Source organism: Drosophila sulfurigaster, chromosome 3 (assembly GCF_023558435.1).
Source record: "Drosophila sulfurigaster albostrigata strain 15112-1811.04 chromosome 3, ASM2355843v2, whole genome shotgun sequence".
Taxonomy (NCBI): domain Eukaryota; kingdom Metazoa; phylum Arthropoda; class Insecta; order Diptera; family Drosophilidae; genus Drosophila; species Drosophila sulfurigaster.
In genome coordinates this window covers 35,860,928-35,876,278 of record NC_084883.1, presented here as the reverse complement: position 1 = coordinate 35,876,278, position 15,351 = coordinate 35,860,928, and the positions used below count along the sequence as shown (strand labels likewise).

Sequence of the window (15,351 nt, the reverse complement as noted above, 5' to 3'; positions counted from 1 at the left end):
AGTGAATTATTTTCAGAGAAAAATTTATATAGGCTATAAAGCATACATTTCAATTGATTTCTTAACTTAATACTTTAATTAGCTTTTAGTTGATATATAAATTAAACTAATTAAATTATATTACATTTATTAGGACGCACTTTTTTATTATTAATTGGTATACATAATTTAAACATCTTGAATTTATATTTATTTAGACAGAAAACTTACTTTTAAAATATTTTTTTAAAATAAGATAAAGTATTAAAAAGTAAAATATGCAATTTGTTAAAATATAAAGCAACATTTAATGTAAACCTAAGATTTATGTTTACTTAATTACACTTTGTTTAAAATATATATTAAACAAAACAAAACTTTTGCTGTTAATTGTGAAATATAATTAAAACATATAAAAATTCAAATATTGAAATGCATTTTTTTCCATCAACATCAAACAATATAATATGAAAGCGTTAATATACTGACTTTTAATGTGTGCAAATTAAAGAATTTCGAAGTTTTTCCTTTTTTCGATATCTTCGAGAGCGACATTTATGTTTACAATGAAGTTCTTTACAGAACATTGATTTTAAGAATATAGAGTGCCTTCTTATATTTAAGTATAGCCAACTATTTGTATAATGAATTACTTCAACAACAGTGTAGAATCTTTTTAATTATCAATCATAATTTATTGCATTATAAGTAATTTTGAAAAATATTTGTAATACAAGTATCATAAGAAAACCTTTTCTTTGATTATCAATGTAAAGTATTCTAGTTTATGTGGGATAAATCTAGCTAAAAATACGTAAATAAAGTAGAAGCTCTATGCAAAATTGTCTGAAACATCGCTATCCGTTTACTACTTGTAAATTCTGCCGGGGTATCTGAATCAATACATTTCTTACAACTGTGTATTTTCTCTACCTAAGAGTTCTTCTGCGGCACCTTGACAATGACGCTTTTAACTTCTGTGTAGTTGGACAAAGCATATTCGCCATTCTCCCGCCCATGGCCGGACATCTTATAGCCGCCAAATGGAGCTTGGGCGGGCAGGTTGTTGTAGTTATTGACCCAAACGGTGCCGGCGCGCAAACCATTCGCCAGATAGTTGGCCTTATCCAGATCCTTGGTGTAGATACCAGCAGCTAGTCCATACTCCGAGTTGTTGGCTCTCGTGATGGCATCGTCGAGATCCTTAAAGCGTATCAGCTGCTGCACGGGACCGAAGATCTCCTCACGAGCAATAGTCATGTCATCCTTGACATCGGCAAAGACGGTGGGCTGCACAAAGTAACCAGGCATATCCTCAGGACGTTCACCACCAGCCACCAGCTTGGCGCCTTCCTCCTTGCCCGACTTGATGAGGCACAGAATCTTCTCCATTTGCTCTTCGCTGATCTGTGGTCCTTGCTCGGTCTTCTCCTCGAAAGGATTACCGACGACACGTTTCTTGGCGCGCTCTGCGCTGCGTTGCACAAACTCATCGTAGATCTTGTCCTCGACAAAGGTACGCGAACCCGCACAGCAACATTGACCCATGTTGAAGAAGAGCGCAAAATGCGCCTGCTCGACGGCAAAATCCAAATCCGAGTCGGCCAAAATAATGTTGGGTGATTTTCCGCCCAACTCGAGTGTGACACGCTTCAGATTCGTATTGCCTGAGGCCAGCTGTATCAAGTGTCCCACCTCTGTGGAGCCGGTGAAGGCAACCTTATCGACATCCCAGTGATTGGCCAGCAAAGCGCCAGCTTCACCGAATCCCGGCACCACATTGACCACACCCGGCGGAAAGCCTGCCTCTTTGATCAGTTGCGCAATGTACAAGGCTGTGAGACTCGTTTGCTCCGCCGGTTTGAGGATGATCGTGTTGCCAGTGGCCAGCGCAGGTCCGAGTTTCCAGCACATCATTAAAATCGGGAAGTTCCAGGGTATAATCTGGGCGCATACGCCCACCGGCTCGTGGCGTGTGTAGGCGAAGAAGTCGCCATCGATGGGAATCGTTTTGCCATGGTTCTTATCCGCCCAGCCGGCAAAGTAGCGCAAACTCTTGATCGACATGGGCAAATCCACGTTGTAGGACATTGCATACGGTTTGCCATTGTCCAGCGTCTCCAGACTTGCGAGATAAACCCAATCGCGTTCTAAGAGTGATGCCAGCTTGTAAAGCAGTTGGCCACGATCCGAAGCATCCATGCGACGCCAGGGGGAACCCCACTTGAAAGCCTGACGCGCCGCCTTGACGGCGAGTTCAACATCCTCCTTGCATCCGCATTGCACTTCGGCAATCGGTTCCTCGGTGGCGGGATTGATGGTCTCGAAGCTCTTGCCCGACTTGCTCTTCTGCCACTCGTTGTTGATGAAGATGTCCGTGTGACGGACTTCCGGACAAGTTTGCGGCTTTGGGATTGAGCTGGAGTACTTCAAGAAAGCAGTTACATTTCGGTGTCGTATACGCAATAAAGCGCGAGTCCTTAAAATATTAAACATACTAAACTATTAAATTAAAAAAAAAGAAAAACTTTTATAAATTTGGAAAAGCCTACGTACTGTAAAATGAAAATGGAATATGAATTTGCTGTGTCAAGTCAACATTTTAAGGGAAAACTGTCAAAAATAGATTAAGAAAATAAGCATTTCAGTTGAAGTTCGACTTTTACAAATAATTTATGTTTTGTTAAATGAAAGTTTAAAAATATAACTTTTAAATACAAATATTGAAAAATCTCAAGTAATTGAATTTATCACTTTCGCGATCGAAAAGTGGGATTGTTGTGACTTAGCTGTTCTTCAACTAATTTTACTCCAAATGTTTGTTTACATTGTTATCCTAACTTAACTAAAGTGGCGAAGCGCAGCGAATTCGCTCAGAAAGCTTTATTGCGCTCTCCCTTCACCCTAATTTAAACAATTTTAATAATTCCCTCAGAAATGTCAGCAAAATTGCTAAACATACTAAAAAATACAATTTTAGGCTTACAACAGTTTAGTTAAAATAATTCTTTTGTATATTTTTGATTCTTTTATTGTGTTGTGTTTTAATATCGCTTTATTAAATTATTCATTTTTATACCCGCTACCCATAGGGTAGAAGGGTATTATAACTTTGTGCCGGCAGGAAATGTATGTAACAGGTAGAAGGAGGCATCTCCGACCCTATAAAGTATATATATTCTTGATCAGCGTCAACAGCCGAGACGATATAGCCATGTCCGTCTGTCCGTCTGTGTGTCTGTGTGTCTGTGTGTCTGTGTGTCCGTCCGTCTGTCCGTATGAACACCTAGATCTCAGAGACTACGAGAGATAGAGCTATAATTTTTTTTCGACAGCATTTGTTATGTTTGCACGCAGATCAAGTTTGTTTCAAATTTTTGCCACGCCCACTTCCGCCCCCGCAAATCAAAAAAATCGAATAACAAGCGTAATTTTAAAGCTAGAGTTGCGAATTTTGGTATATATAATAATAACTATAGTAGTTATGATTCCTGAAAGTTTGGTTGCGATCAGATAAAAATTGTGGAAGTTATAAAAGAAATACTTTTGTATGGGCAAAAACGCCTACTTATAAGGGTCTTAGTTACTTTGGCTGACAATCTGGTATATTGAGCCGTCTATGGTATATTTTGAATGTGGTACTATATTGATATACCAAACATACCATTTGGTATATTTTTAGTATTTTTTAAGTATTTTCGGTATATTTTCAAAATGATACCGCAATATTTTGCCTTTATTAAAAATGGGTAGCGGGTATCTCACAGTCGAGCACACTCGACTGTAACTTTCTTACTTGTTTTCATTGAATATATTATTTGTGTATCCACATTATATTTTATGCGCGTGATTCATTATTGGATTTTGAGGGAATATTATAAAATAAATTATGTATTATTTGCATTATTTATATATAAGTACAACAATTCACATTATACAAAGAAAGTTCAAATGAAAAAATAATATAACATACATGAAAGTTTTCTTTTGGAATATACTAATAGTTAGTTAACTACATCTTATTTTTATTAAGAAAAAAATAAATTATTTAAATGATTTAAAGAGGATTTTAAAGGGATAAGCATGCATATATATGGAAATAGTTTGAAATTAAAACTGAATGAAGTCTTCATTATAAGTTTAGTAAATGAAAAAGTTGTTTTTAAAAAATAAACGAAAACTCGCTATCAAAATGCCGCGAAAATAAATGAAAGTTGGATAGAGAATAGGTTTGAGTTTTGATATCCAAAAATTGTAACCGCCAGGCAGTTGAAGTTTAGCTGCAATTGAAGTTGCAACTGAAGTTGAAGCTGAAAGCTCTCGAGCTGGCGTTGTCAACAAGGTAATTTATCAGGTAAGCGACATAATTACCTGCCACTTATGGCAATAAAAAAAAACGTCCAGCCCATGGCAGCAAACTTAAGCCGGGATTGCAGCGACTGCTGAGAGAGAAACGGAGAGAGACTGAGGCTGGCTTTGGCTTTGGCAGCGAACAGGAGACGCATTCAAATGCCATCCACAGGCAGTGTGGCAGCATCACAGTGGCTGCGGCAGCCGTGTTGCAAACAGCTGAAGGATTTATGTTCTTACAAAACGCTCCAAGGCGCCTAACAAGTGACCCAACCAACACACGACGACGACGAAGAAGAAGCTGCTCCACAGCAATAGATTGATCGTTGTTGTAGTTGGCGATGGCGAGGACAGCGACGGGCGGCGGGCGGCGGGCGTGCAATGTCCGGCATTGAGGCGGGCCAACGGGGCGTATGTGCAATGAAAATTCCCGCCGTTTTCGGGCTTTTTGCCACCGTTTAGCGCCTCGCTTGCAACTGAAACTGCAACGGCAACGGCGACGGCAAAGCTGCAACTGATTCCCACACCAGCTGTGCCGGCATTTGTGCTTTGATCTTTGTGCTAGGAAGCTGTGAAGTGCTTGCAAATCTTCCAGCAGGAGCTTCGTGTTTCTATCAACATTGTTGTGGCTGTTGCTGCTGTTGTTGCCGCTTGCGAGAGTTTTGCCGCTGGAAGCGTTGACAAGTCACATGAGCATTGTCCATGGCTTGTGTTTTTTGTTACATGCAACAACAGCTGCTGCATTGTTTTTTTGCTTTTAACGAAATCGAAACAGGGCAACACCCACATTGAAGTGCAGCTCTTCAGGATTGTAATTTTATGCAAAGTGATGAAATGGAAGCTTCACTTTGAGCTGCTTTTGGCAGCTGCAGTTTTTCACGAAAAAAGGTAAATAAACAAAGGACTGACATAAAGTACTTTAACTTAGATTAAAACAAAGGGAAATTGGAAAGCATTTGCATCCAATAGTTGGCTTAAGTTGCAAGTTAACAAACTCATAAAATAGTTTGAAAATTGTCTTAAGTCGAATATAAACATTAAAGTGAAAATAGATTTAAACTCTCTTCAGCTCAATATAGGCATTAAAGTTTTGTTTAAAAATTATAAAGATACAGCATTTTATTTGTATTGCATTTTTGTAATATTGTAGAAATCTTTTTACAGGAAACTTTGTGCTTAAACTTAAAACTCTTAAAGCCATTAATTTTATTTATGTTTTCAGAACTTTATTATTTATTATTTATTTTACAATGATAGATACAATTACTAAAATTCAATTTATTTATATTTTTATTAAATCTAGTATTAAATTCTTAATTTAATTATACAGTAAAGAGTGTAAAACATAATCAATAATTAGGTATTATATGAACAACATTTACTTCTGCGGAAAATACAATAAAGATTCTAAGTCAAAAGTCTCAATAGTTATTTTTAGCAATATTTGAGACTTAGTCAAAATAGTCTTAATTTTGATAGTTATATAAGTATTAAATTGACACAAATTTAATAAAAATATACAAATTACGTAAATGTTACCATATATTAATATTATTAGTACAAGTTTTTGCTCTTTCATTTATGAAATTTAGTCAAATAATAAATTTAGCGATGTTTCAGAAATAATCAGTTAACGACAGTCTCCAATTTTGCATTTTTTTTTTAATTTGAATCAACACGGTTGAATATGGGCATTTCCACAGAAAGGTCCACCGCGACCAAAAAATTAAAATTTCTTGAAAATGATTTTTTCCAACATGGTTACATAAAGAAATATTCAAATTTAATAAACTTGAAAGAATTTTGCATTTATCATTTATAGATTTCAAAATATTCGAATGCAAAGTCCCGCAAACGCACCTGTTGTGATTATGATGTTTGTAGGGCATATTTTGTTTTGATAACAACTTCTAAAATAAATGCATTATGCTTTGTCTTTTGCTTTGTAAAATCATTTGGAGATTGCAAGAAACGAAAGAGAACGCAAAAAGTGACATGCGATCACCAATAACGGTAAAAATTTTGATTTGCATTATCACTTATTTTAATGTCCCGTGCGCGACCGAAAAACAACATTTCTTATCAGTAAATCCAAATCACTTGTTCGAATTGCATCAAATTTTTTTTGCAAACAGAGTTTATGCGCGCAGTAAATATATAAATAAAATTTGGAGAAAAAAAATATTTGTATTTTTGGTGATCATTTAAAGTTTGTCCCGTGCGCGACCGTAAGTACACAACATAAGTACCAACTTATTCCTCTCTCATATTTACACAATATGAATGATGGAGTAAGTTGGCAGCATTGCCGCAAAATTAACAAGTAAGAAAGCTACAGTCGAGTGTGCTCGACTGTGAGATACCCGCTACCCATTTTGAAAAAAAGCAATATATTTGCGGTATTATTCTCAAAATATACCAAATATTCAACAAAAATACTAAAAAATATACCAACTGGTATATATGGTATATCGATATAGTACCGCATTCAAAATATACCCTAGACGGCACAATATACCAGATTGTCAGCCAAAGAAACTCAGACCCATAGTAAGTAGGTGTTTTTGCCCATACAAAAGTATTTCTTTAATAACTTCCACAATCTTAGTCTGATCGCAACCAAATTTTTAGGAATCATAACTATTATAGTTATTATTCTATATACCAGAATACGCAACTCTAGCTATAAAATTACGATTGTTATTCAACTTTTTTGATTTGCGGGGCGGAAGTGGGCGTGGAAAAATTTGAAACAAACTTGATCTGCGTGCAAACATAACAAATGCTGTCGAAAAAAAATTATAGCTCTATCTCTTATAGTCTGTGATATCTAGGTGTTCATACGGACAGACACACAGACGGACAGACGGACATGGCTAGATCGTCTCACCTGTTGACGCTGATCATGAATATATATACTTTATGGGGTCGGAGATGCCTCTTTCTACCTGTTACATACATTTCCTGTCGGCACAAAGTTATAATACCCTTCTACCCTATGGGTAGCGGGTGTAAAATAGTGGTGGTAAAAATGTCCCGTGCGCGATGTCCCGTGCGAATTTACTTCAAATTGAATTTAAAAAAAAATACAAGTCGTTTTTGAAAAAAATTATAATCTTCTTAATGAGGCATCAATGCACAAAAATTTAAAATTAGTTGCATTAAAATATTGCCTCTGGATTAGCTGAAATTTGCGTTTGAATTGGTTGACCTCTTAAACCACTTCCGTTTTGTGTCCCGTGCGAATCACTTGACTTCTGCAATTATCTTCTAAATGAAAAAATACCCATCATCAATCTTTGCACCAATGAAAGAGCTAATAAAATGCTGTACATTAAGCGTTTCAGTTGAAAAAAAAAACGTTTCCTTTTTGCCGTGTTTTTACTTTGAACGCGTACGAATGTCCCGTGCGCGATTTTGGAAATGCCCATATGTAATATTAAATACTATTTGATTTACTAAAATATGAGCATATGTCAAATATTATTGGAATCAGCGCTACTCTACCCTCAAGTTAAGTCAGTAATTTTTTATTATTACTTGACTATATAAATACAAATTCATTAAAGCATAGTTTTCGGATTTATAGATTTGTAAAATATTGTCAAAAAAATAACTTTAATTTAAAATAGTTACTTATCTATGTTTACTCAGATATAGTTATGCCCAGAGTTATTATTGAAGTTCAGGGCGATGAAAATATTAAATCTAAAACTTATAACTGAGGATTCCCATGCCACAAATAATTAAACTGGTCAGCTACCAATAAACTAGGCAATTTCCTTCTAGATATTTCTCTCTTTGTTGGTCTTGGCTCAATAAAATGCAATGGACTGCTTTGACTTTGACCCGTCGCTGATCCAATGAACCCCACCTGTTATTATATGCCGTTAGATAAATGCTCTGCCCGACTTCGTAATGCCAAAGCAGAAGAAAAACATGCAAAAAGTCGCAAGGAGGAAGGAAAGGAAGAAACAACAAACTGCAGACAGACAAATTCATATTTTATTGGCTCTGACCAAGCTCGGCCGAAAGCATTAACAAACAATGCTCCAGCAACAACAACAACAATAACAACAACAAAAGCAACAAGAGATCAATGCTAAGCAAATATTTTCACTCTATGCGATGTTGTTTTGGGGCTGGTCGATTGCCTAATCTGAATTGAGCTTCTGGTTAGCAGCAGTTTGTTTGTCTTTTGGCCATTGTTGTTGCTACTTTTCGACCAAATTGTATTTTGAACATAATTTTCATATGTCGGGCTAGCAGTTATAATCACGTTCACAGCTCGTTAGCCGCATGAATCGCTGGCCAAAGCCAAAGCCAAAGCCAAAGCTACAGCTAAAGATACAGGCACAACCACAACCCACCTGTAGCCTGGCTGTTTTTGGCCATAATTGTCCGGGCCACATATCGTACATAAGACGCCATCAGCATCACCATATTGACCATTAGCCGAGTGCGTTTGCATTTTGTGCATCTTCATCGATTTCACCACTTGGCGCGCGGCGCATAATTGGCCAGGCCGGGTCAACAGAGCCGACGGCAACCAGGCAACAAGGCAACCAGGCAACCGGGCAACAGGTAACATCAGCAAAAAAGTCAGCAACACGTTTTATTGTTGTTGTTGCTGTTGCTGCTGATGATTACCGATATTGCCAGGCAGTGAGAAATGCGTCGGATGCGTGGAAAACTCTTTTCTTTTCTTTTTTTTTTGTGTTGCGATGCATTTTCTTGCCAAAATCTGGTGGCTGGCGGCTGCTTGGAAAATATGCACTTGTGTCGTCGCATTGGCTGGAAAAGCGCTTGCATGGCATTCCCATTCGTGGAGATCGTGCACCCGCGTTGTGCAGTTGGCCGCAAAGGAAAATGGAAGCGGGTTTAACACCCGCAGTTCAATGCATTTTCCTACTAAATAAAATAATCTATCGTAATGATTGGCAATCACATGGAAATGCAATTAGTTTATTCTTATTTGTACAACTAAATAAAATCCTGAAGAGCTTTACAAACAGCATACTAAATTCAATTGTATCTTACATTTTCCACTATTCAAATTTACCGCCAACCAGTCTCAGCTGTTTGCTGGCGGCATTGCCAGTCGCAAATTTTACAACAGTGTGGCAGCACTGTTTGCTCCCGCTGCGTGGCAACACTACACAAAACTGTAATTAACAGTCGTCGTCTGTTAAACAAGTTGTGCTGTTATGCTGCCGGGCAAACAACACCAATACTATGGAATTCGCACCACCAACACAACAAAAGACGCCAACGCCAGCGCCGCTGCTGGCAGTGAAAGCTTTGGACCAAGCGCCGCTTCGGCATTGCAACTTCAGCTTCAGGTTCAGTCGCTGTTCATTTTCTAACGGTAACGGGTTCGCTGCGCGCCGTTCGTCCAAGCGTGTCCAAAGCTTGCGTCGCCGTCACCGTCGCGTCGTCGCTTTGAGTGTGCTACACAAACAATAATAATAAAAAAAAAGCGCTAGACAAAATAATAATAGATGCTAATTGGCTGCCATTGTTATTGTTGCCACTGTTGTTATATCGATCATATTAAATGCTGACCAAGCCCAATAAATACAGCTAAAAAGTTTGGCCTTTCGCATTTCCAGCGAATTCGGCGAGTGTAATCAAATAAATATAAAAATTAAAAGCAAAAATCCTTAGTACACTCACACGCACACACAAATACAGCGTGTGTGTTGTGATTGTGTGCGTGTGTATAGAAATGCTTCAGTGCAGCAAGTTTTAGCGCATGCGTCGACGTCGTCAACCAAAAAAGTCGCTGCCAACTTTTGCATTAATTGTATTTTTCGACGAGCCAAAAAAAAGCAACATTTGCAATTACAACAACAACAAACACTGAGACCTGAGACGGTATGTAATTACATGCAAACATATACACACATATTCGTATACAAGCGAACACGTTATGTTTATTAATTTACAAACATTTTTGTTGGCTGTAAGCTTGACGCTCGCTTGCCGACGACGCCTCTGCCTCTGCCGCTGCTGCTGCTGCTGCGTCGATGTCATCAGAGCCGTTTGTTTGGCTTGTCCCCCATACCAATACCCACCCACGGGCACGCACACAAACACACCATTTGTACTCACACAACAGATACACACAGACACGCACACACACACACACACACACATTCACGCAACCAGTCAAACGAGCCGCATTCGTCGTACTCGCACCCCCTTCACTACTTCTGCAACCCAGCAAACAATACTCCACTTCCACCCGCACATTTACTACGCGCGCTTGTCGAAAGCTTTTTCCAGTTGTGCTCTGCGGCGTCGGCTACCATTAGCGTAAGCTTTTTCTTTCATTCAAGTTGTTGGGAGCATTGCCGCCGCTGTCGTCGTCGACGCCGCAGTCGACGTCGTTATGTTGCGTGAAAGTTAATTCCGTTTACTATCGGCATTCATCAACATCATCAGCGGTGTTGGCGTTGCCACTTTGCCATCATCACCCACCTCATCCCCGGTCTCACCCCCTGCACAATGGCCTGTCCTTTCTTCCCTCGCCCCCCCCCCCAACCACTCGCTGAGCGTCTTGCCGGCTTTTGTGTTAAGCATTTAAGTCATAATTGACATGCATTTGGCGATATGTGTTGACAGATAACTATAATTCCTTTGCTCTTTGCCGAGGCTTTCAAGCAGCTTTGCCATTTTTGCGCCCTCAAAAGCTAAAAAAAAAAAGAACTACGATGATTATTTTAATGGCTCTCAGCATTAAATCCATAATGAAGGTGCAGATGGTAGCTCTAGCTCATGGAATTAAAATTCTTGTGCTCGCAATAAAAGATTGTGAGGATTTCATGGAAGTTATGGCTGCTATTTATCATACTTGTACATCTAAATAATCTGAACGCGATTAGCGCTTAAGTATTCTAAATGGAAATCGATTAATCTGCCTCAATTGAAAGTACTTATTTCATAAAGGCGTAAGAAATGAGAATTCTAAAAGTAAATATTCTATTGATTAAATATATTATGAATTAATTAGACTTTCGTGTTGAGTATCAGCTTTTATTAATGACGGAAAATGGGAATAGGAATACATAGTATCTCGATTAAATATATTCGGGATTAAGTTCGAACTTCTGAAAAAAAGATAGAAGAAAAAGGAATTCAAAAATAAATAATCAAATAGCTTATGGATTAGTTGATAATCTTGTTAACTTTCAACATGTCAAATGAAGATTAATTAATATGACTTAAATGAACATTTTTTTTTAAATGGTCTACGGAATATATTTCTGACGGATTAGTTAGATCGAAAATCTTTAATAAAGGCATAGAAATGATTATTATTTAGATTATATATCATTTGGATTGGGTAATTGTTAATTGTATTTAGTTCTTAATAAGAACATATTAATTGGGAACTCTAACAAAAATTATTCTGTAAATCAAATATCTTTTGGATAATTTAAGATACTACTAATCCATTAATCATTATCCATTTTCTCATTTAAGTTTGTTTATTAATATAATTTTGATACATTTACTTAGCACAAATTTAATTTTAAATGATTAGTATTCCACTATTAATTATTATAAATGATTAATTCAGTTATGCGAAATACTCAGAAATGATTAAATATTAAATATTTACCACTCTTCTGTTAATCATTGTAATTAAATGAATTATTTAATCTGTGCAAATAGAAAATCAAAGCAATTGAGATAAATACACATCATCGTCAATGACTTTGTGCTGCTTGAAAAACCACAGACAACATGTTCAATTAATTCAGGACAAAAGCGATTAATATTCTAGGTGTTGACTGTGCAAATTCAATAATTTGTTTTTATAATTTAATTGAGAGCCGACATAATAGATTGTTAATGCCCTAATCCCCTTGTAATATCCAGTCTTGGCTATTATGTATGTGTATTCGAAAAACTCGGGCATTTTATTTTATCACAAAAACAAAACAAAACAGAAACAGAAACAGGAAAAGCAAAAGCAAAGCTCTTGCTCTCTAAAAGCATTTGCAATTCTGAGGTCACTTTCAAATTCAGCGTGTAAATTACATTTGAAAGGACATAATCCGCTTTTTGGCTTAGCATTTTGTGCGAGACAAAAAACCCAAATTGCGATGCTCCCCCCTCTCCCGCCTATGCCTCTTCTCTGTCGCCCCCAACTTAATCAGAGCGACGTGCAATTACTTGCATTAGGGAATGAAAATGGCAATGGAAATAGGAATGGGAATGAGAATGCTGAATGCGAATGCGAACTTTGTGCTCATTCTCAACGTTCAGTTGGCTCTTGAGCTTACTTCTTCTCCTGTGTGTGTGTGTGTGTGTGTGTGTGTCCTGACTGCCGCCAACTTCTGCTGGCAGCATCCCGTGTTCTTGCACCTTTTGTCATCATGCCTTTCAGCAGCTCAACGAAGCGAAGCACGAGGCACAGTACAGCAGAGTGAGAGACAGAGATATCGCACTTAAATTGCACTTAATGAAGCTGCATCATCACATTTTGCATTTCATCCTCGTCTCAGTCTCAGTCTCAGTCTCATCGTTTCATCGTCTCAGCCTCGTCCTCTCTCTCAAGTACGTGAGCTGATTCTTGACTTTTGTGTGAAACAATGGCAGCAGCAGCCACTTGCATTCAGCAGACAAATGAGTGGAAATTATGCCAAGACACTGGCAATTAATAAGTGGAAAAGGCGACGGCCACCATGGCTGCCACCTGCCACATGCCGCATGCCTCACCTGGCCAAAGCACTGGGCTGCCATCATAAAGATTACAAACGCCCCCGGAGACGCACAGCCGCCTGCCTCATTTGGCACATTTGCCTGATTTGCATTCAAGCATTTGTTACACAGCCCAAAGAGTAGAGAGAGAGAGCAAGAGAGAGAGACGGAGAGAGGAGGTCGCTTCTAGACTAAGGGGAGTATTTCGCCAACGGGACTCCACATAATAATCCCCCGAACATAGCCGAGTCCACACAATCAGCACTTGGTAATTGTTATGGGGAGCCAGAACGTGAGAGAGAACGAGAGCGAGAGGAAGAGAGAGGGAGAGAGAGATTCCCAATCCAAGCGAATGTGCAACTAATATACATAAACAGACACGCAAGCTGTACGCTGGAATTAAGCAGAGACCAAAATACACACACACTCCACTCCCTCTCACACCTACACACACGTAGAACACACACACACCTTCGCACTCACGTACACGACAATCAATATAAACGCATTTTCATAATTAATCAATGCTGAATAATTTGTGAGGCCGCGCCAGCCAAAGCCAAAGCCAAAGGCTCTCAGCTTGGTTTGTTGACATAGGCAGTGTGTGTGTATGTGTGTGCAAGTGTGTGGCATTAGGTGTGCGAGCGTGTCAATGTGTGTGCGTGAGAGTGTGTGTGTTAATAAGCAAATCTCAGAGGTTTGCTTTTGGCTTTTATCGGTCGCAGCGGCGGCTTTGTGGTTACCCACATAACATATCAATATGAAAACACACGAACGGATTTTCCAGTGGGTGGACGTGCCAATAGCAACAACTATAACAACAACAACTGTAACAAAAACAACAACAACCTCAACAAACAGAATTACAATAACAAGAGCTCTGTTTAGACTAGCAAAGTGAATACATTTTTGTTCAAATTCTGCTATAAATTGAATTTACTCTATAAACATAAATAAGCATATTCATAATTCCCAAAAGATTTATGATACTTTTGGCTGCCTTGTCAAACCCTTATCACGACTGCTCAACATTATTATGAATTATTGGCTTCCAAATTGCTCAACTGATTTCCAACTGAACATTTAACCGATTTTTGACATAAATTCAACACAAATATCGCATTATTTCAAAATTTATGTTTTATAGATATGAATTTATTCTTGGTTTTTCTGCTGCAAGTGCAAAAAAAAAACTTTTTAGATGACAAATTTTAAATTATTTATATAAATAAATTTGGTTAGAGAAGAGATGAAATCGTTTTAAATATAAAACTTAATTTAAGCTCACAAAATACAGACAATTTTTAAATTTATGTATATTAGATTATTTTTTACTGAACAATGAATTTATGTGTTGAATGAAAAAGAAATATTTTCATAAACATATTTGGTTAGAAATGAAATGAATTCGATTTAAATATAATGGTTAACTTTAGCTCACAAGATGACATAATTTTTAATTTTGTGTTATTTATGTTTTTGTTTAATTGTAGTTTTTGCTTAATGTTAATACAACAGATTTAAATGAAAAGTTTTGCGAAACTTTAAGAAAAATATTCATATGTGTTAAATTTTTTTGAATTTAAAGTTGTTTTTATTGACTTATTTGTAGGTTTTGCTGAATGTTTTAAATGAAAACTTAAATCAAACTTTATTTCTGAAATTTATTTTGTTTTTAATGGCAAATGCATTTATTTGTTTATTTATTTGAATGCAAAATGTTGTGCAAACATATTTATAAAACAAATTTTAATTAGAAAAGACATTAAATCCTTTAAAATGGAATGGGTAACTTGTTGACATAAACAAAATTATAGAATGTGCAGTTAATTCTCCAAATGTTCAGGAAATAATGCTAATTATGATTTGGCAAACAAACTAGTTGTGAAATGATTTCCAAAAAGATTAAAATACAATCATAAAATAAAAAAAAAGATAAACACTAAATGTAAGAAAAGTCGTAACTTGCCTAACCTAGCTCTCTTTGCAAATTCAGCACACAAAAAACAACATAATTAAAATGTATTCAAGATAAACATTTCCATGTAACTGGTGTGAACAGGGCTTCAATTTCAGATTGGCTTTCAGTGAGCTAGCATTGGCAAAAACAAGCAAAAACCGCAACTAAATGACTAAAGCATCATCTCAACTAAATTTTCCGACTGTTCGCACACTACACACACAAACACACAAAGAGAGTGAGAGAGTGTGTGTGTGTGTCTGCGCATTATGTGTATTTAAAGATCATTAGTGTACAATTTGTTGCACGTATAGGTTTAATATACATATCGATTTCCACCAGTTGAGCGG

The 15,351-nt window shown here is 37.2% G+C and overlaps 2 protein-coding genes across 2 annotated transcripts in view; one reads left to right on the top strand and one right to left on the bottom strand.

Annotated features, from left to right (window-relative positions):
* Nucleotides 1-649: 649 nt before the first annotated feature.
* LOC133842911 (aldehyde dehydrogenase, mitochondrial-like) lies at nt 650-2,552 on the bottom strand. Its single transcript, XM_062276205.1, has one exon. The coding sequence runs from the start codon at nt 2,473-2,475 to the stop codon at nt 913-915; it is 1,563 nt and encodes a 520-aa protein (XP_062132189.1). The 5' UTR covers nt 2,476-2,552; the 3' UTR covers nt 650-912.
* A 7,120-nt stretch (nt 2,553-9,672) lies between these two features.
* Nucleotides 9,673-15,351, top strand: part of LOC133842895 (beta-1-syntrophin) — a 29,385-nt gene continuing 23,706 nt past the window's right edge. The window contains exon 1 of the mRNA XM_062276191.1: nt 9,673-10,206. The gene's annotated coding sequence lies outside the window, so the exon portion shown is untranslated. The remainder of the gene's footprint in view (nt 10,207-15,351) is intronic.

Bases quoted from the DNA above. Each gene is read 5' to 3' on its own strand.
- LOC133842911 (XM_062276205.1), bottom strand. From the start codon at position 2,475: ATGTTTAATATTTTAAGGACTCGCGCTTTATTGCGTATACGACACCGA.